The sequence below is a fragment of the Ascochyta rabiei genome, chromosome 6 (assembly GCF_004011695.2).
Source record: "Ascochyta rabiei chromosome 6, complete sequence".
Lineage (NCBI taxonomy): Eukaryota > Fungi > Ascomycota > Dothideomycetes > Pleosporales > Didymellaceae > Ascochyta > Ascochyta rabiei.
In genome coordinates this window covers 538,605-559,812 of record NC_082410.1, presented here as the reverse complement: position 1 = coordinate 559,812, position 21,208 = coordinate 538,605, and the positions used below count along the sequence as shown (strand labels likewise).

Sequence of the window (21,208 nt, the reverse complement as noted above, 5' to 3'; positions counted from 1 at the left end):
GGGGTACCATCAACACTCGGTTCCAAATTCCCCGATATTCTGGCCTCGCTCCCGTAAACATCGTCGACACTGCTGCTCATATATTTGATGGCATTTTCTTCGGGTCTATGCATAGGCTGTAACCACATATGATTTGGTACTTCTATAACGCTGATTTTTGCAGTCACTCACACATGTCGCCCTCACCACTGCCCCAGGCCGTGCGTCACTGTTGGAAGGAGAACAGCGGAGCCGAAATAAGGCCTTACTTGGACACGGGCTTGGTGTTCCTGAATCCTGTAGTGCGGAGGATCGCCAAATAGGCTAATCTGCAACGTTGCAGGTCCTCTAGGTACTGCCATGGTGCAAATAGTGAGTAACGATGTCACGTTAGCACATCCAAGGATCCGGGTAAGCAGGGCTTTCCGATCAGTATAAGTAGCCTCGGAAAGAATTGAAGCGGCTTGTAATGCAGACCTAACGGGAAATTTTGATATGTCTTCTGGCGTCCGAATCTACCTATGGCTGGCTTTATGCCTCCAGCATCTGGCCGGGGCACATGCGATACAGTCTCGGCAGTACCACACACAGCCATCTGGTCGCCAACGTATCAGCATTAACAGTGACTGGCGATTCTGGCGATCAGAAACCAACCCCGATAATCTCATCTACGACAACCGAACAGACACACCTCAGCAAGGAGTTACCTACCTCAGACCCTATATTCTTCCTTCGGCCAACGAGTTTATCGCCGACGCATCGAAACATCATGTAGCTCCTTCGGGCAATCCTGGTGGCAATGTTTCGTACGTCAAGAACGCATTCGACGACAGTGCTTGGGAAAGCATTACTTTGCCTCATGACTGGGCGATTCAAGGCCCTTTCTATGAAGGCGACAATGTACCGGTAACTGGCGGTATGGGAAGATTACCGATCCAAGGAGTTGCTTGGTACAGGAGGAAAATCACCCTAGCCGCCGAGGACAAGAACAAAGTGGTGTACCTTGACATCGATGGCGCTATGTCGTATGCAATGGTTTGGCTCAACGGCAATCTTATTGGTGGTTGGCCGTACGGTTACAATTCATTCCGTCTTGAGCTCACACCATACTTGAGGCCTGGTGATGATAACCAGCTGGCTATTCGCTTGGTAGGTCACAACCACGAACTACAGTGAGTGACTCCACTGACGCAAGCAGGACAACCCGATAGACTCAGCAAGATGGTATCCTGGAGCTGGCCTATATCGCAACGTATGGTTAACCAAAGTTGAGAAAACACATGTTGCTCATTGGGGCACATATATTACGACCAGAGATTTATCGTCAAAGTCTGCAACCGTGGATTTGGTAGTGCAGGTCAAAGGTACTGCTGGTCAAAAAGTTGAAATCGTCACGGAAGTCCATACAGAAAAAGGGAAGAAGGTGGCTGACTTCCCTCGCACTACGATTGACTTGACTGGTAGCACCAGTGGGGTTACCAATGTTTCGGTTTCAGTCAAAAACCCTCAGCTTTGGGGCCCGCCGCCTACACAGCAACCTCATCTCTACGTTGCTACCACACGTATATTCAACAACGGCAGTAAGACACCCATCGACACATACGAGACGTCTTTTGGTATTCGTGCCATTACATACAGTGGCGATGGTCTCTTCGTCAACGACGAGCATATCCGCATCCAGGGTGTAAACCAGCATGGAGACCTCGGTGCTTTGGGTGTGGCTTTCAACGTACGTGCTGCCGAACGCCAGCTGGAACATCTGCATGAGCTTGGCGTGAATGCAATCCGAATGTCTCACAACCCACCTGCACCTGAACTATTGCACCTGACGGATCGCATGGGGTTTCTGGTGATGGATGAGGTTTTCGACTCATGGGAACGTAAGAAGACGGACAATGACTTTCATCTGATTTTCCCCGACTGGCACGAGCCTGATCTTCGCTCCATGATCAGACGAGATCGTAATCATCCTTCGATTTATGCTTGGAGTATTGGCAACGAAGTGGGTGAACAGACGTGTTGTGGGGAAAGAGGCACCGAGATCGGACATGAACTGAATGCGATTGTGATCGAAGAGGATCCCACGAGGCCATCCACAGCATCGATGAATGTGGCGAAACCGAACCAGACCTTCCCTGAAGCCCTTGGTATTCTTAGCCTGAACTATCAGGGCGAAGGCATCAGTGACACTCCTCAATACTCGCAGACAAACGGAACCCGCACTCCGCCTCAATACCAGCCTTTCCACAACAAGTTCCCACAGAAGCTACTTGCAAGCAGCGAGTCTGCGGCCGCTCTTAGCTCGCGCGGAACGTACCTCTTTCCCGTTACGGATTTGATTACCGCACCTGTGAATGATACATCAGGCGGTAACTCAACTAGCTTGCAAGTTAGCTCCTACGAGCTGCACACGGCTAATTTTGGCTCTTCTGTCGACAAAGTATTCGCAGCACAGGACTTGCATCCTTTCGTTGCTGGTGAATTCGTCTGGGCTGGTTGGGACTATCTTGGAGAACCTGAGCCCTACTACGATGCTAGAAGTTCTTATTACGGAATCATCGATCTTGCAGGTTTCCCGAAAGATCGATACTACTTGTACCAGTCAAGATGGCGATCGAATCTCAAGATGGCGCATATATTACCACATTGGAACTGGCTAGATCGCGTTGGCGAAGTTACGCCTGTACATGTGTTCACGTCTGGCGACGAGGCAGAATTGTTCTTGAACGGCAAGTCCTTGGGTAAGAAGAAGAAGAGCCAGTTTGAATACCGTCTCCGTTGGGACGATGTAATCTATGAGCCTGGCGAGGTTCATGTCGTCGCCTACCGCAACGGCACCGAGTGGGCTAGTGACACCGTGCGAACAACTGGAGCTGTCGCAGGACTTCGACTGAAGGCAGATCGAGTTGAGATTGCCGCTGATGGGGAAGACTTGTCGTTTGTCACTCTGGAGGTTATCGATGAAAACGGAGATGTTGTACACAACGCGGACAGCGCCATCACATTCTCAGTATCTGGACCTGGTGAAATTGTGGCTACCGATAACGGCAACCCTGCAGACCTCACACCGTTCCCTTCTCTAGAGAGGAAAGCATTCAGTGGTCTGGCCTTGGCTATCGTAAAGGCAAAGAAAGGTGAGTCTGGGACTATTACTGTGACGGCCAGTGGAAACGGCCTGTCAGCAGGGAGTGTCAATGTCAAGGCGACATAGAGCTTCGTCAGTAGCATAATCGATTGACTAAGAAGTTGTACACATGGGGTTGACTTACCTTGTCAGCACTTTACCTGTCACTTTCAAACTCATAAAATCATACCAGAGCAGCGCTCGGCAACTGCGCCGAATGATGCGGCCTTCTCAACGAGGCTGCTCTCGGTCAAAGGCCGACGGCGTTGACATATGCCAGGCGCAACTACCCCGCCATCCACTTCCGAGATAGCGCGGGACATTTAGACGAATAACAGCACGCATCGTGGGCAGAGAGAGCCACTTTTGCCGGCAAAGCTCTGGCTTCGTTTTTGGATCATCATCGGTCCGGAAGTTGTGGGGAGGGGAGTAGTATGGGTGAAGCTCGTATTGGCGTTGTACTTGCAACGTCGAGTCCTAACCCTCATTCAACTTGCAAACTATACATAATCGCTATCAACTTCGAGACAAAGAGAGAAAGGATACAGTGCGAGCTGTTGCACCAACAGACGGCAATAAACCCAGGCTCTGGTCATTCTCCTCCAGCAACAACGTCGCAACCAACAGACAACTAGCAACTCCATCGACAATGTCTAAACCAGAGATCGGATTCTGCGGCCTTGGAGCCATGGGCCTAGGAATGGCCAGCAACCTCGTCAAGCAAGGCTACTCAGTAACCGGCTTCGACCTATACCCTCCCTCTCTTGAAAAGTTCCAGAAAGCAGGCGGCACCCCCTCAACATCACTCTCCGAGTCGGCAAAAGACAAGCCGTTCTACATCGTCATGGTTGCTTCAGCAATGCAAGCCCAACCCGCCCTGTTTTCAGACGATGGCATCGTGAAGGCACTACCGAAGGGCGCAACGCTGCTCTTAACTTCTACCGTGCCAAGTAGCTATGCGCAAAGCGTAGAGAAGGAACTGAAGGATATCGGCAGAGATGATATCTACTTCATCGACGCACCGGTTTCCGGGGGTGCAGGCCGGGCAGCGGACGGTACACTGTCGATTATGGCGGGTGCATCAGACGCCGCCCTTGAGAAGGGCAAGTGGCTTCTTGCAGAGATGAGTGCACCTTCCAAACTGTTCATTGTGGAAGGTGGAATCGGTCAGGGAAGCAACATGAAGATGGTGCATCAGGTGCTCGCGGCAATTCAGATTTTGGCTGTGAGCGAGGCGTATGGATTTGCTGCGCGACTAGGCTTGAAAGGAAAGGAATTGAGGGAAGCAGTTGTGGAGAGTGACGCATGGAGTTGGATGTTTGAGAATAGGAGTCAAAGGACTCTGACTGAGGACTACTTTCCTGGCGCCAGCGCCGTTACTATCATCTTGAAAGATACTGTAAGCTCTCAGTTGCTTTGTGCTTTTCATCAGCAGTACTGACAGCCTACTCAGAGCATCATCACACTCATGGCGCGTCAACTCGGATTTCCTACCCCCCTTTGCTCTGTGGCGGAACAGGTCTATTTTGCAGCAGTCGACCGGGGCTGGGGTGCCAACGACGACGCCGGCATCGTGCGTCTCTGGACCTCTGAGCCAGTCTCAAGCATTCAAAGCTCTCTCTCGGCTGAGGAGAAGCAGCAAAAACTGACACTAGTCAAAGACCTACTGAAGGGCATCCACCTCGTTGCTGCAGCCGAGGCCCTGTCTCTGGCAAAGCACGTCGGCATCCCTCTGCCTCAGATCTACGAGCTAGCAAAGGATGCTGCAGGCGGCAGCAAGCAGTTTGAAGACTTTGGACCAAAACTGTTGCCCCTTCTTGACGGCCAGTCAGATGGTAACGGCAAGGTTCTCGATGCCTACATCGAAAAGCTTCACAAGGCGTTAGATGAAGCTCAAGCTATCAAGTGCCCGTTGTACTTGGGCAATGGTGCATTGGGGTTGATGCTGCAGACAGGCAAGAGCCGAGATCTCGCGTCGCTGCTGAAGTTCTATAGCGTGTAGAGGAACTAGAAACCAGAATAAACAGCTTGGAAACAAGTTTTTCTCTTGCTGAATGTATCTTTCGTACCGGAAGGCTCGTGGTCCTGGACGCTCTCTTCTGTAGCATAGGAGGCCGACTACAACCTCCTGGTGACAACCCACTGGGTATCGCCACCGGAGGTTCTCGGGGCCTTCAAGAACACTTTTGATCGTCCTTAGAATTCGATGTATTCTTGCAACACCTGATGAGGCCGCAGATAGTCTGTAAGCTTACCTTGAAAGGCTTATGCTGTGAGAGACATTGTCAGCTTCGGTGCAAAACATCAGCCCCTGCTAATCTGTCATGGTTACGTGGCCTAACCGTTGATAGCAGGGATCAACATGTCAGCTTTGCATACTCGTACCATTCTCTTGCTTCACATTCTACAACCCGCTTTTAGAATGCAGTTGCTCGCTACGAAGACGGCACATCACAGAATGGGGCAACCATACCCTTCTTCTGGCGTCGGAGGTGTAAGGCCGTGTACACATGCATACGATGTGGTCCAAAACGATGTTGTACGTTAGTTTCACTTTCGGCAAGCATACAGGCACCCGAATGATACTCTAGACCTCGCTTTCGAGGCCTTGGCTTGAGTTATAGAGATGCTGTCGCTTCACATGCCTAAATCGGGCCCGCAGAGCCCTTATCCGGGTAAAGGGACGGAGACACGAGTTTGCTTACACTCACAGAAACGATGGTGATGCCGAAGTAGGCCGACTGCCTGCAATAGTGGCTAATTGGAGGTGCCTCATACCGGTAGTGATAGGTCACACAGGCCGTGTCGATTTTGTGCGATGAACTGCCGGTCTTTCGATGCATGTACCGGGGTGCATTGTCTGGTGGCAACACGTCATTGCGCACATTACCGAACACAACGCCTTGCAGCAAGACCCTGAGGAATCTGACTCCACATAGTCGTTGCGAATGCAAGGCAGCGGCTTACGCGCGGGTGGCGCCTGAAGGATGTAGCGAGTCGTTGATACACAGGGCGCCTCGAGATGAGCCGTGATATTCCTTTTTAGAGGTGATTGCCTATGCCCTCGCACTCGCCATACGTGTATTCGCAATCTGTTGGTACGGCTATCGCGTTGAAGGATTGCGGGTAGATGATCAAACAAAGGTGTGGTAAGATAAGATGATGATGTGGGGAAGTAATTACGACACGCAAGGTGACCGGAGCCGCCGGCTATAGTATGTAGAAACAGATTGCGAACGGCATCCTGAAATTTTTTTTTTTTTTTGGATGTGGAAGAGCAAGGCGAACGGTGATCGGCAGCGGGCGTTTAAGAAAAAAGTTGGTGGTGCGCCACATTGCTGCCATGATACGAGACGAATGGTGATCGACAGGAGACATATCAAGCTGGTCAGCGAGGTGAGATAGTATCGTTCTTCACTGTTGGATGCGGCGAAATACCAATACAGCCGACTTGTTGCAAGCTGGCTATTCCAGTCGACATGCAAGTGGCAATTGAATCCTCATTCGGCAATCTGCTGTCAAGCGGTATCCGAGAATCTGGTACATTTGGCGGCAGAAACGATCGACATATCGCAACGTCGTCCGTGTCAGCGACTGACATTTCCGTGTCGCGCAGATCCATGACCCACTTCGAGGCACAGCATGCAACAAAGTGTTTGATCATCTGTTGGCAACGTTTTCCTGCTGATGTACAAAGTCTGGTGGAGTGACGTTCACAGCTGTGAAGCGCTACCCCTCTCTGTGTAACCGCCCACTGCGAACTTGATTTGCGGAAGTGCAGAATGCCATGCGGATCTGCTGACAGGGGTAGAACGGTGGCCTCGCAGGATTTCGCAGGACGTCGCAGGACGTTGCAGGACGGGGATATGCGCATGTGATTGAGCCTGATCGATGATTGCTGGTTCTTACGCACGTCACCGCAACATCCATAGTGGTGCGAGCAGCGCAACATGCCATATCGCCGTGAAAGGCCTATCTCTCTTCAGGGTATTCAAGTTCTGACATGGGCAGTGCGCCGAAGTCCTTTTGCAGCGACAAGGACTTCCGTACGACAAGTAAGCCGGTGGCTGAAGAACACCCTTACGGTATCCGGCGAAAGTAGAGTCCCATGGCCAGTGCAATGTGGAGGGAAAGCAGAGGCTTGGCAAGTCCGACTCCCGAGGTTTTCTTGGCTTTCCACCAATTAGCGGACATCTTTTCCCTTTGTTATCTGCATAAGCGTCCGTGCGCGTTCGTTATAAACATCAGTAGGCGTTTCTGCACAAGACCCACCGCACTGTCCATGGGACTCTACTTTCGCCGGATACCATAGTACACGTGTAGAGTAGGTCGCATTTGATTAGCACAGCCTCGCCTATACACCAGCCATCGAATCAGGTGTTGCGGGTGACCATATGGAAAGCACGCACACATGAATCGACAAGACATCGATTCTGTACTTCGACACGCGCTAGAGTGATGTTAGGTTCTCCTGTCAACCAGTCCGGCAATGGCCTCTGAACCTTATCGCATGTTGCAGTGCCGCGGAGGGGTAAATTTCCGACGTTGGCTCGTCTTGCCAACTCAATGTTGAACTTAATCGGAGGCAGCTGTCAGCAGTAATCGATGCGCAACCGTGGAGAAGATGCAGAGCCGTAACGTTGACAGCAAGCGCCAAACGCGCTCGTAAAGTGTGGCGACAATAATTATTGAGATATGGGTTTGATAGACCGCGTGCTAGCTAGATCCTCCTCGACTGCGCCTCCAATGAGCGATGAATATTGTATCGCCTAGCAACGCAGGTCAACAGCATGCGAGAGTGGATCATTTGGGCCGGTCAATTTTGAGCTGCTGAGTTGGTGCATTGTGCTACTGTGGAGTGCACTGTGCAGTGACAGCTGCGCGTTGGTGATCCCTGCAATATATCCAACATAAGCAGCGATGGCCTCTGACGCATTCAAAGTACTAGAAAATGTCGATGAATCTAGCTTTGTCTTGTAACCTGGGACTGTGAACCTGGATATGAGGCCACAATCGTTGCTGCAGCTGCAGACTGCGGACGGGCGTAGTGGGGCGAGAACTGGAAAGGCAGTCACGCGGAGCATTGGCCCCCTGTAAAGGGACAACGCGGAATCGAACGGTGAGGCTATTGGTAGGGATCTCGATACACTATCGTGTTTGGTTCCTGATAGAGCCGTAAGCAGAACGTCACACAGCAGCCTTGCGAACGGTTCGTAGAGCACGGCACCAGGCACGGTATTGCGCCAGGCCAATGCCATTAGGGCTGACTACACCACCATGAGAGCCACGTTCTCTTGAAATGGCAGCGAAGAGGGTGTGGCCATGCGGCAAGAACGTGGCCTCGGCTCAGGGCCGGGTAAAGCTGCAAGCGTAGTAATCACCTCATACGCTTGTTGAGACCCATCGTCGTAAGCGCACTCGTGTTCGTGAAGTGGCTATGCCATGGATTGTGGGCGCGTTTCACATTGAGCCCAATTGGAGCAAGAGGTATTGAGTATGAAGTGATCTTTGATCAAGTGATTAATGCTGTAAGACAAATTGGGTATAGGTATCCTCCTGGCATTGAAGCCACCAAAAACATTAACTCCCAAGTGATCCGTCTAAAACGATGCAATAGCGCACAATCATGTGGCTCCCAAAAGCGCCAACTGATGCAGTGCTGAAAAATCAAGGAAGGTAGTGCTCGGTATTAAAAGGGTTGTGGTGTGCCTCTAAGCGAAAGCAGCCGTTTAAATGGAAAAGAATAGAACGCTGAGTTCCTTTCACACGAGCCAGCGTGTGTGGAAAGCATGAGGTCATGACCTGACGTTGAGACGTTGAGTCATAGAGGATAAGATGCGCCGAGTGATGCAGGGAGGTGGGCGTAGTCGTAGGTATGCCGCGTGTCAGCAAAGCAAGTGGGCTTGCGGGACACGAGGCTCGTTTGCAAGGCAGTAAGGTTGACACCCGGTCAGTACGCTAGAAGGCGCGTGGCGTGCTGATGGTCGACCGGGGTGGTGGTGCACGAGGTGTGTCGAATATCGGATCGCGTTGGCCCCATACGATGGCTTTGCATGACGGCGGCGCACAGTTAAATGGTAGTGCACGTTTCGGGTCGAGTGGGTCGCAGTTTGGCGTGACGTATGATGATGGTCGGACAAGGGATGGGAACGTGTCCATGTTGGGTTGGGCCAAAGCCAATCGCGGTTTGTCAGGACCAACGTGCAAAGGTAAACCGGCTGTGAGTTTATTTGGAAGGAACCGGAGGCAGAGGGCGTGTTGGTGGGGGGCCAGGGCAAGGAGGCAGGTTGTTGTTTGCCATGTTGGACTCGTCGTAGATGGTAGCGGCCATTGTATGATGTTGAAGCCGAAGGTTGGTAGTGGTTGATTTGATGGCTTGTTGGTTGTAGAGGTTGAGGTGAGTGTTTGTCGAAGTGCTAGTCGGGTAGGCTGGACAGTGACTGGTAGTTGTGTAGTGGTAGTGTAGGACTACTGTAGATATGTATCTAGAGTGGTGTCCGGCTGAGTGGTTGTTGTATGAAACGAAGGCTACTGACAGTGGGGGTCAATGGTATTTATGTGCGTGCTCAGATTGCTACAGCCCTAAAGTGCCGGTCAGCTACGTACTTTTGACGATGCGTGTAATAATTCCAGGCAGCGCATGGCACGGCCCAAGCGGTGAAGCAGGCGTTGGGCTGATGGGCCAGGAAAGGGGTGGCTCCTGGCTTGTGCATGAGCTAAAGCATGCCGAAACATCGCTCACCCCGGTCAACTAATGGGCACGGGCGCGAAGAAACACGAAGACGTGCTACGCTGCTTGTCGTTTCAGCGCCCTCGTGACTGCTCTGAAGATCGCGTTGATCCAATCCCGTCGCAGCACTGTCGCCGTCGCGGCATGCCCCTACTCTTTGCAAGGTTGGCGATGACTCTTGAGCACAGTGTGTATGTAAGCCTGACGAGTCTGACATCACTTCACGGCTTACAGCTTATTCTTAGTAAGTTTGTTAGTGCGAACGGTCGAGATGATTGAAACGTAGCCCTCCTTTTCCAAGCAGACGGTTGCTAGGGCCGCCTACGAGCGCCGAAACGCCGCTTCACACCATGGGTGAAAGAGGGTTCTGCTTGCGAGGCATTCAGGAACAGGCAAGGCTAGCATCAGTCTCGTGTCAGGGTCAAATTTCTGACACAGCGACAGCCACGGACCACACACAGACTTGGCGAATTTTGCAACGTTGCTCATGCCCAGCACCCACAGTCTCCATCGCAGCTGGACGATCTAGCGCGCACTGCGGCCTTCTCCCGTGCTTCTGCTATGCTTCTATCTAATTTCCAGTCCCCCCTGGAAATTTTCTCGCTCCACCCGCGATACTGCTCGTGCCCGTCGGCGGTAAGTTTTGCGTGGGTCATTTGCCCCAGCAAGCTGTTTGCCCCAGGCGAGTAGGCTGAAGATACACAAGGGAGCCGTCAAAGGGTCCTGTCATGCTTATTTTTGTCCTGGTGCATGCCTTGTTTGCACGACTCGTATAATCCTGGATCAAGTGCAAAAGCAGGACAATGGCGTCCTGGCCCTGTTTTATTTTATTTGCAGCCCTCCGGCGCCCACGAGTGGCTGCCCTCTAACCACCTAACCACGGCGCTTTCCTGAGCTAATCCGGCAGCTCCGAAAGGGGAGAGTTGCGGGTATGCAGCCATCGAGGCGTTGCGATCGGGCTGCCAACGACGTCTGCCGGAGGGCTGTGCCGCAAGCTGCATCCGGTGCAGTGAGGGAGAGTTCCACGTGGACCAACAGGGATCTTGGTGAAGCATCTTGAATGAGCGTTCGTTTGGTGTGCAATCCATTGCTTTTCATTCGCAATCTGTCTTCCCCTACCCCTGCTGCTTGCCAAATGAGCCGCAAACATTCTGCTGCTTGCTTCATCCATGCATCGGACGTCTCGGTAGAATACAATTTTCTTCCATCGCCGCAAGAACCTGAGACCCTTTGCCAGCTGTTCCTGTTTGAGAGCGATCTACAGGGGCACGGCTAGCCCTACCCTTCGACGCTCCGCATGGAATATTATCTGCCACACTATCGCCACCGCAGTCGGTCTCAAATTTGCCACAAATCTCATGTTTCAAAGCTGTGGAGAAGACGTTGGCTGTTGTTACAGATTATGATGAGATTGGGTGCAACTTGTACCAGATCTCGACCCGACAGTGCGAATCAGAGGGGTGACGTGAAGCTGACGGCGTCCTGGACATCGGAGAAGCTCTGCAGCTCCTCGCCATGTCGCCGTCATACCGCTCGCGGGCTGCCCTCTAGTCAAGCCCTAGGAGATAGCGCATCGATGGCGCACGGTGCCACCTTTGATTTTTTGGTAGCTTGTCGGCGACCTTGAAAAGCAAGCATGAGAACGAGCACTGCAGGAGAGTCAGTGACTGAAGTTTGCCTTATGATTGTGACATGATGCATGCAAATGCGAGCATTGTGCGTCACTCAGCAAACGCAAACTGCAATGCTTCTTTTCGCTGCGGACGCGTCGCGTGAAAAGCCGTCATCAACCTTGAAGTTTGGTGCCAAATTCGATCACGATCAGGTAGATTCGCAAGTTCCACGCTGCTGCAGGTACGCGAACGCAGATCCGAGCTACCACGCGGCCTTTCTTGTGTGGCTTACAAGCGAAAGGAGTGGTGCGCCACGATACTGCTGACTGCGGCGATCCCGGGACGCCGTCAATATTGCTTACTTGCTTTTGAACGGACTGATCGAAGAAGAAGATTTAGGCTTCACACGTACACACACACACACACCAATGCGTAACTGGCAGTTAGGGACGTATCACACCGAAGTGTATGTCTGGAGGGCTGGCGTCCCATGTTTGCTGCCATAAGAGAACTCCAGGGACGCTGCACAGCTGTGTGAAGTATTGTGACTACGGTGTCGATGATCTGCAGCTGTCACAGCTGTCGATAGCTTGTTGACTATCGATCCTCGTGACATCGCCGACTGTGTATACGCTCCCGTATCACCGATAGCGAGGATCTCCGTGTACCATCATCGTGCATTGCAACTAATGCTCAACACACATAGTAGGTAACAATGGTCGGCACACCACAATCTGAAGCTTGGCTCTGAAGAACAACCATACGCTGAGATCTGGCGTCTTATACGAGAGCCGAAACGACTGCATGCAGCAAACCATAGCCTTTGCGGCACGACCAGACCTTCAGCCGGATGTTGGAATGTGACCTCATAGCCACGAGACAATGTATTGCTCCCAGGCACTATTGCGCCAAGCGGCTGTTGAGTCTCATCAGCCGTTGTCTTCGTCATCGTCCACCTGCCCAGCAGCTTGTGTCGACACCCAGCTCTCTAGCATCTGTTGACTGGACACCAGTGCACCAGCACCCTTCCTTGCACCGCGGCGCTTGACCACAAGACAGAGTATGCGACCGTATATGCTGAAGCCTTCGTACGAGGTTTTTAACCCTAGCTTCTTCTTGTCATCTTGCGACTCCTCTTCAGCTTCATTCTCATAGATGTCTGCTGGTGCTGCGCTTGTCTTGCCCCGCTTGCTGGCCGTTTCTGGAACGAACAAACCCATGTCCTCACCATCGCTGACATCGCTCGCACCATGATTTCCTATTTCGCTCCTGCTACGCTTAGTGCGTGTTGACCGTCTGGCAGATGTGTCCGCCTCGGGAATGTCTGCAAGATTGACCACAACTTCGTCCTCTTCTCCAATGACGATTGGGTCTGTAGTGTCCTCATTGATGACCATCGGTTGATCACTTGTGCCCGTTGTGAGCCAGTTGGTGAGCTTCCCGGAATTACTTTGTATGCGTGGTTTGTCCTTGAACATCTTCTGTTTTGTCATTACCGAATGGCGGGAGGACAGTTCCGTCAGAAAGATCGAAACCTCGAAGTCATCTGCTCCAGTATTAGCTACCGGGCTAATACAAATGTTTGCAATCGTCCATTGTATCTAAGATAATTTGGAGCCATAAGCGCTAGCAGGCCAGACCTACCTTCTACCACAACATCTTTGACACCCTTCTTCTTCGCTTTCGCCCCACTGCGGCCCTTACCTCGCTCATTTTCTTCTCGAAGCTTGGGCAGAACCAGGGGACGGATCGCCTGGATAACGCGTGGAAGCGCTGGATTGTCGCGTTTCAACAACCAGGCCTCAGCATCTGCTGGACGATCCAGATAGATTCGTACTTCAAGAACAGAGTACTTTGTGATGCGCAGATAGCGTCTGAGCGGCGCCATGTTTCAAAAACTTCCCTGGCTACCTGTTTGACGTTTGACGGCTGTCTTTGTGTGGAGTATAGCACTTTGAGTGGGATTGAGTACTCACGTGCTAGCGTCATGCCAAGACTCGTCCCTGCCCGTTTGCGATTGACGAAGTTCGTCATTGCATTGAAACAACATTATCGCAAAGCCGCGAATTTTACGTTGCGTGAAGAGGATGGTGCTAGAGCTTCATATTTGGGGTCCTGCCTTTGGGCTACCTTCAATTGATCCAGAGTGCATAGCGACTGTAACTTATTGCCAGCGGGTCGTTCCAGAAGGACAGTGGAGTATCGTTGCAAGCTACGACAAGTCGGTCGGTCTGACAGGTACGTTGTGACAGTGAGCTGCTTAGGATATCCTGTAGCTTACAAAATGCTAGAGAGCTTGCCGATACTCTTCGATGGCGGAATCGCAACGGCGACAGGGTTTGAGGACATCGTCTCTTATCTGCGAAATCATCCTGCAGTCAGTGAAGATCTGGATGCAGACCTAAACGACCGGCAGCAGAACGACCGAACTGCATATATTACTTTCTTGCGATTGACAGCCACTCCCCTCATCGACCTCTCGCTCTTCGTCTCCGCGGAAAATTACAATACCACTACCTCTGCTGCATACACAGCCATACTACCATGGTACGCCAACTACACCGTTCCGCCCAAACGTAGAGAACTCGCAAGAACGCGGACGGCTCATATGGGCCTGGATAGTCTAGATGTGGACTCAAGAGCTGAGGAAACCATGGCACCCGGCCGAGGCACCGCATCGGCAGAGTTTGAGGCTGCGAAGCGGGCAGCTGGGCTCCCGACTGACAGTCAGCCAAGCATGATGAGCATGGGACGCGGCAAGGGAATTGGAGGTTTCCTAGGCACTCCAAAGTATGCTGCGCGATTTAGGCTCGATGCTGCGTCGAACGAGCTGTTGGAGCCATTGTCAGATCTCCTTGGACGAAACGATTATCTGCTTGGTACAGCACAGCCTTCCAGCCTCGACTGTCTTGCCTTTGGCTACCTGGCAGTGATGTTGTACCCGACCGTGCCACAAGCTTGGCTGAAGGAGGCAGTATCGATAAAATTCCCAAGGCTTGCCACGTACATTCACGCGCTGCGCAAAGATATCCTCACCAACGAAGACGTGAGCGCGGCTCAAATATGGGCCATTGGCACCGGCTCAACGACTTCAGTGACAGAGGAGTCGCAAAGATTACTTTTGCCATGGACGGCCAGGTCGCAGAGCTTCACATCACACACACTCACTGGCGTCCGAGAGGTCATTGGGAGCATTCCAGTCGTATCCTCACTTCTGAAACGTGAGACTATTTGGCCTGCAGAACCATTACTACCCTCGAGTCGCACACTGTCCGCTTTGCCGTCGCCATTATTTGTCAACACTTTGCTCGGCTTCACGGCCGCAGTAGCTGTAGGGTTTGCGTCTTTTGCCATTCAGCACCGCCGGTCGCCCCGGGAGGGGGATCTTATATTCTGGGCACTGCGCCCAACTGTTGGACTCGGAGAAGCCGGTAACATTCTTAGCGTCCTGGGCCAACTACCCAGTGGAGGATTTTCTCAATTCTGATTTACACTTTTATTTGCATTGCGACGGCGCGGACAACACTCAGATACCCAACTTGTACAGTATGTAGGCAGTTGCATCCCCCTCAGGCAACCATATAGCCATCAAAGCAAAGCAGCATTTACTGGTTGAGACGTGTCACAATACTTGAGTGAGACGTAACAAACAAGCGGCGTACCAATGCTCAAGAAGACGTCACAGGGACCAAACACCAGTCGCGGGTTACGGCTAGTCCGTCCAGGTATGCAAATACGCAGACACGCGGCCTGCGAACTCGAACACACTGCAAGTCAGGCCTACAACACGGGTGTTATCAAGTAAAGTAAACAAGGGCGACCACTCTGTCCAACGAGTCATCATGCGCCCAGCAATGATCGTAGACTGGGTTGCCTGTGCGACAAGATGATGTACCGGCTAGAACCGTCTCCACGGCGATCTTGCCAGGATGTGAAGGACGAGTCGTGGGGCTGTCCTGCCGATACGTCATCGACCCAGGCGCTAGCGACCGCAAAACACTCAAAACCGGCGATGCCCTCAGATCGCTCGCCTTCCCTATCACGAGAAATCCCACCGCTCACACTGTCTTGTAATTCTATAGGTCTTACGAACCTCACATCGCAAACTTCAACCACTTTGATCCATTCCGCCACATCCGCTCAACATGCATCGCACATACAGTATGCGCCAGTCTCGCGCGCCCACGGTGAGCACAATATCTTGCGACATCCCTCTGAGCGCAACGCTGACTTTTGTATAGGCGTCGCAGATCCAGAACCCCCCTCCTCCATCTTCTTCGACGAAGAGCGGCCGCTTCTTTGGCAAGGCCAACATTGGTATGTCCAAAGAAGAAGAACCGAAAGACCAAAGACACTGACTGTCGATCCTCCAGGCCACACTTTCCGCCACAAGTCTGCTGGCGCATTCGGACCCGATCTTTCGAAGAAGCTCTCACAGTTGGTGAAGATGGAGAAGAACGTCATGCGCAGCATGGAGCTCGTGTCTAGGGAGCGCATGGAGGTCGCTGTAAGCTCGTGCCATTTCGGACTTATCTCCGAACTACACGCTAAATGATACTGTAGCAACAACTTTCCATCTGGGGAGAGGCATGTGACGACGATGTCTCCGACGTTACAGACAAGCTTGGTGTCTTGATCTACGAGATCGGTGAGCTCGAGGACCAGTATGTCGATCGTTACGACCAGTACCGCGTCACGATCAAGAGCATCCGTAACATCGAGGCTTCTGTCCAGCCCAGCCGTGATCGTGAGTTTGACGCACCTTTCCAGCCTTCCAAGCTAACAATGCCAAGGCAAGCAGAAGATCACCGACCAGATTGCGCAGTTGAAGTACAAGGAGCCCAACTCTCCCAAGATCGTTGTCCTCGAGCAGGAGCTTGTGCGTGCTGAGGCCGAGTCTCTCGTTGCTGAGGCCCAGTTGTCCAACATCACACGTGAGAAGCTCAAGGCTGCTTTTACCTACCAGTTTGATGCCATGCGCGAGCACTGCGAGAAGCTCGCCATTATCGCCGGCTATGGAAAGCACCTCCTCGAGCTCATTGATGACACTCCTGTCACTCCTGGTGAGACTCGTCAGGCTTACGATGGATACGAGACCTCGAAGGCGTAAGTTCATACTTTCGTACACAAATTGCACACATGCACTGACTCTTCCACAGCATTATCCAGGACTGCGAAGACTCTCTCACCAACTGGGTGGAGCAGAACGCCTCTGTTTCCTCCAAGCTTTCCACCCGCTCTCGCACTCTCTCCCAGCGCCGCCGCAACCGCAGCCAGCACACTGGCGAGCCCGTTGACCTGTCCGGCCAGGATCAGCCACTTGACAGCCGCGAATCTGGCTTGTGGATTCCTGCGTCCGAGCACCGAGGTAACGGCTACGACGATGAGGAGGTCGACGAGGCTGCTTCCACCATCGCTAGCGAACACCGTGGCCGTGAGGAGGAGAGGATTGTCGCATAAACAGTGTGCTGACAATCTGCCTAGTAGCGTTCCGCTCTTCGTCTTCTAATAGTGCGTCTACGTCTTCACGACTACAGACGATGTATACCCCTGACGGAGCGGCCAATAATTCTGCGGATATTTATCCAGGCTGTTGGAGCAACAAGGGCTTGGCTATTTGAAATTTGTTGGATCTTTTGATGATTTTACGTGTGGCGACTAGGTACGAAGTCGATGTAATTGTGTAATAAGAATAATAGCTCCATCTCCCGTTATACTTGAGGCTTTCCCCGTCGAAAGGACGTGTACTGCTAACGTCTTATTCAAACCTTGTCAAGGACCACGACATCTAGCGCTTCAATCACTTAAACGATATTGTAGAACATAGCAGTGCCATCATACAATTCTACAGGGAAACCAACAGCAAAATGTCCGTCTAACGAATAACGCCATTTCGACAAAATGCGACTTCCTCTTTTTGCGTCCGACCGACCAGTATAAGGCGGCCCTTATTCAGCCCGACAAAAACACAATGAAAGAAAGCACGGTGATGCAACAGCCACATGATTCTACCGCGTCACGATATGATAGCGAAGTTCTGACAGCAGCACTCTATATAAATCTAGTGTATCTACAGAACCCACTGGCTTAATGGGAAGTAGTCGCAAGCTTCTCGCAGTAGAATGTCACAAGGCGTACAGACTAAGGTGGTTGAATGCGTAAGAGGGCAGTGAGCAGTTCCGTTTGCTCGATTGGCTCCTGTAGTAGTTATGATCTCTTGAAATCGTCAGCCTGAAAGAGACCTGGATACGGTGCGTAAGAGCGAGAACAAGAACAACCCTTTTTCCCCCTTCGACTTTTCCCTAGTTGAGTCTCTCTTTCTCACACTATCTCAATTATCTTCGTGTCTTCATAACCAAAGTCGCAGGGATCTGTGTTCCGTGTACCCTTTCCAGCTTTTCGATGCGTATGTCCTGACCTAAATGCTGCCCAGAGGGAGCACTCACCAACGATTCGGTATTGCTGTGGGCCGACTTCTCGCAGGATGAGCGGCGTTTGTACCCCATCGATGGCGAATACGGCATCTTTTGGAGCGAACACACTCCGCGCAAAGCCAATACTTTGATGTGTGAGGATCAGTCCACCGGGGTTGAAATGCTCTTCCTGGTCTGCCCAAGGACTAGTCTTCTACGCATACTGTGAAAGTATCTGGAATGCTGCTTCAGTGTCACTCATGCGTGCCTTGCCATCGACGCGCTCGACAGCAAGTTCCTTTGGAATTTCTGACGGTTTAATGTCGACCGCCAAGAATGAAAGAGCTGTGAGTAGTCGTAGTACTCTCGGTTTTGTCCAGATTGGTGTGCAGCGATGTCCTCGATGCATATCATGACTCTCTAAGCTCTAGAGTATATCTGACTCATCAGTCCGACCTGATGTTTGCGTTCGTCTGTTTTTTTTTGGTTCATACAGATCGCATCTAACCAAACGCGTCGTGGAAGTCCGCGTTTTCGGAGCTGACAGAGAGATACATGGCAATTGGCAGTGACCTTGATTGATGATCCGTCCGCTGTCCGTACTGTCTTTGAAAGGCTGATGTCTCCATCCTCGTTTGCCCACGTGTAAGAAATAGCCTTGAACTCAGGATCATCCTCGAGATTGGGCTCCAAAGGTTCGCCGGGAAGTAGATTGACAAGTCGTATCTCTTGCCCCAAAACATGGTTGAGCGCTCAGTACTAATAGTCCGATCCAGAAAATCTGTTACACTGAGGTGACGGGGCAGGCTCGAAGACAGCCTCGCCGCATGCTAGGCAGCAACGAACGCCATCGAACTTTCGCACGTCTGGATGGTGACAAGACATGTCGGATGTCTGGCGTATGAGCTTCTATTTGAGGAAGCAAATCGATCTGACAAATCGTCTGTTGAGTGAGACAATGTTGGGCTGTACTCCAGAGAGGCTGAGTTCAGGGAATGGGGCACCTGCATGTGATCAGTGGCTTGGTTCAAGCGATACGTATCTGTAACTGGCAGCACAAATCTACACATTGAGTGAGCCTTTCTCTATATCGGTGAAGCTCCCGCGTTTGTAACTTGATGTATAACATTACTTTGCGTACGTTTACCAAATATCTACAATCTCCGTTTGCATTGGCCATGGAGCTGCGTCAGCACCACAATGCTTGCAGCGAAACGGTTGAGAGGCTTTGTACAGATAGCACTCGCCGATCAAGATGTAATGATCATCGACTTGGCGTAAAATAAAAGGAACGTCTGCGCCATGTAGAACCCAGATAGAATCGCCTTGGGTACAAGCTGCGCGTGTAAAGCCCACAGAGTGTTCAGTCTCAAACGCCGTTTTACCAGCACCGAGAGTATTGGCAATTTGTAAGAAAGACCTGCGTTCTTCCTCTGTAGCTCTTTCGTTTCCGTAGTCGTGTGAAAACACGTCAATTTTGGCGTTGATACAGGTCTGACAATGACGGACCGCGGCAAAAGCTGACCAGTTACGTCGTGGGAAAACGAACTCTCGTGCTGACGATATTTTCGACAAACGTCCTCTCGATATTCTGTCGAGGCGATGTGCACGCAGCTTCAGCTCCGATGCGCATGTCGTTACTGGTATGTCATCGGTACGTCGGCTTTCATAAGACTTGCGTATGGCGTATTGAAAGTCTCGACACAACAGAGACGTGACGTGATGCGTAAGGTAATCCTCATCTGCTAACGGAGACAATGCTTCCTTTACGCACATCTGTCTGATCTGCTTCCGGCAGCCAATCGTCGAGAGGTTACAAGTTTTCCCTTCCGAGAACTGAGAGCAGTGTTTCAATAGACGATCAAGCAATATCCTTCCACTTGGATGGTTGTAGAGCCAGGTACTGGGAGAAGCAGCGGCCATATGCCAGGTACCAGCAAAGCATCGCTTGTTGACAGTGGAAAACTGAGGAGGAAGCGGTTCATACACATCTTTGAAGTCCCATCGAGGCACCCAGCTTGGTGATCCTGTGAGACTTGACACTTCGATATTTTGGCAATGCTGTAAGATATCAAACCGCTCCATTTTGGTAATGAAGTGTACAGCCAACTTCGTGAAGACCTCCAAGGTAGTAAGAGTGTAATCCGCGGGGAACTGACTCGAGAAATTTAGGTTTGTAAGGCCCAGCAAGGCATACACTTTGTCACGAGGATCTGTGGCGGAGCAATTCCGACTCTTGCACAACACTGCTAACACATCCTCCTCTTCAGGGCGGCTTGCAGGAGCCCAGCGAAGAGCGCTTGGTGGATTCAGACCGAAAGCAGAACACAGCTTTAGTACCCTTGAAATGGACGTGCCAGACCAACGAATTTCCGAAGTACCAATGATCAGTGTCACCAGCCGCGCCAGTCCAATTTCCTGCAAGATCCACACCCTGTCGAAGTAAGGCAATTCGATGAATGTCCTCAGATATGCTTCAGTAATGGCTAAATTTGCGTCGGTCACTGATTCATTCTGCATATTGCCAACTACTCTTTGAAAGCCCTGGGTCGTTGACAGATCTTCAACACCAAGGTAAGCTGCCACCTGAGATGCGTTCGCGTAGATCTTAGACATGATATTGACCTGATGACTTTTGTCCAATGCGTCATTCTGATCGATGCAAATAGCATCCACCCAAAGTCGTCTGTTGCGGCCGGACCGCCTGAGACGTCGCAAGGCTGCCTCGCAATTCTTGGTTATGGGTATGATCTTTCCGCTGCAGCTGATCTTTTGTGAAAGGGCTAGATCACCTTCTGAGTCTGCCCAGGTATATGAAATTGCCTCATAGACTGGATTGTCCGCTAGATTGACATGGACGATCTTACAACTAAGATCGTCCAGAAAACCGCCTGCGAAGAGGACGACAAGTCGGATCTCCTGACCAAGACTGTATCTGAGCGGCTTGTATCGGTACTGTGGGGATTCTGAGTCATTCGATTTATCTTCTGGCTCTGGGGTCGTCTCAAGCAGTGCTTCTCCGCACGAAAGGCAACAACCAATCTCGCCAAATTGCTGTATGTCCGGATGTCGACAGCCTGCCATTGAAGCTAACTTGGAGAAGGATGTGCCGCAAGAGTTGTTGCAAGAACAAAAACATGAAATAGCTGCTTTATTGCAACCGGAGCTGAGTGAAAGCAATAAAGCATGGTGAGTGAGACCAGGCCAGATTGTCTCTGCGTGGTGGGGGCTGAGCCGTGTGGGGTTGACTGAAGCTACTTCGAGATTCAGATAGTATGACAGACGTCCTAGAACGATGGAGATATTCAAAGAAGGTTGTTGGTGACGAAGTAAACGCAACGTCTACTTC

At 51.5% G+C, this 21,208-nt stretch overlaps 7 protein-coding genes across 7 annotated transcripts, besides 3 other annotated features; 5 read left to right on the top strand and 2 right to left on the bottom strand.

Annotated features, from left to right (window-relative positions):
* Positions 1 to 474: 474 nt before the first annotated feature.
* EKO05_0004045 (Beta-galactosidase) lies at positions 475 to 3,190 on the top strand (the record flags this gene model as incomplete). Its single annotated transcript, XM_038939111.1, has 2 exons — positions 475 to 1,128; positions 1,178 to 3,190. 2 exons carry the CDS (start codon positions 475 to 477, stop codon positions 3,188 to 3,190), a joined length of 2,667 nt encoding a protein of 888 aa, XP_038799861.1.
* A 562-nt stretch (positions 3,191 to 3,752) lies between these two features.
* EKO05_0004044 (uncharacterized protein) lies at positions 3,753 to 5,105 on the top strand (the record flags this gene model as incomplete). The annotated part of the gene is made up of 2 exons (XM_038938919.1): positions 3,753 to 4,502; positions 4,557 to 5,105. The coding sequence occupies 2 exons, from the start codon at positions 3,753 to 3,755 to the stop codon at positions 5,103 to 5,105; spliced, it is 1,299 nt and encodes a 432-aa protein (XP_038799860.1).
* A 2,079-nt stretch (positions 5,106 to 7,184) lies between these two features.
* Positions 7,185 to 7,417: a dispersed repeat.
* Positions 7,418 to 7,941: 524 nt separating this feature from the next.
* Positions 7,942 to 7,976: a tandem repeat.
* A 1,107-nt stretch (positions 7,977 to 9,083) lies between these two features.
* On the top strand, positions 9,084 to 9,470 carry EKO05_0004043 (uncharacterized protein; the record flags this gene model as incomplete). The annotated part of the gene is made up of 1 exon (XM_059636296.1): positions 9,084 to 9,470. The coding sequence occupies one exon, from the start codon at positions 9,084 to 9,086 to the stop codon at positions 9,468 to 9,470; it is 387 nt and encodes a 128-aa protein (XP_059492279.1).
* Positions 9,471 to 11,849: 2,379 nt separating this feature from the next.
* Positions 11,850 to 11,872: a tandem repeat.
* A 503-nt stretch (positions 11,873 to 12,375) lies between these two features.
* Positions 12,376 to 13,334, bottom strand: EKO05_0004042 (uncharacterized protein; the record flags this gene model as incomplete). Its single annotated transcript, XM_038939107.1, has 2 exons — positions 12,376 to 12,992; positions 13,091 to 13,334. The coding sequence occupies 2 exons, from the start codon at positions 13,332 to 13,334 to the stop codon at positions 12,376 to 12,378; spliced, it is 861 nt and encodes a 286-aa protein (XP_038799859.1).
* Positions 13,335 to 13,730: 396 nt separating this feature from the next.
* On the top strand, positions 13,731 to 14,933 carry EKO05_0004041 (uncharacterized protein; the record flags this gene model as incomplete). Its single annotated transcript, XM_038945477.1, has 1 exon — positions 13,731 to 14,933. The coding sequence occupies one exon, from the start codon at positions 13,731 to 13,733 to the stop codon at positions 14,931 to 14,933; it is 1,203 nt and encodes a 400-aa protein (XP_038799858.1).
* A 658-nt stretch (positions 14,934 to 15,591) lies between these two features.
* EKO05_0004040 (lipid-binding protein) lies at positions 15,592 to 16,906 on the top strand (the record flags this gene model as incomplete). Its single annotated transcript, XM_038939117.1, has 6 exons — positions 15,592 to 15,633; positions 15,688 to 15,763; positions 15,820 to 15,953; positions 16,010 to 16,193; positions 16,240 to 16,552; positions 16,606 to 16,906. The coding sequence occupies 6 exons, from the start codon at positions 15,592 to 15,594 to the stop codon at positions 16,904 to 16,906; spliced, it is 1,050 nt and encodes a 349-aa protein (XP_038799857.1).
* A 2,096-nt stretch (positions 16,907 to 19,002) lies between these two features.
* EKO05_0004039 (uncharacterized protein) lies at positions 19,003 to 20,943 on the bottom strand (the record flags this gene model as incomplete). Its single annotated transcript, XM_059636295.1, has 1 exon — positions 19,003 to 20,943. One exon carries the CDS (start codon positions 20,941 to 20,943, stop codon positions 19,003 to 19,005), a length of 1,941 nt encoding a protein of 646 aa, XP_059492278.1.
* Between the last annotated feature and the right edge of the window lie 265 nt (positions 20,944 to 21,208).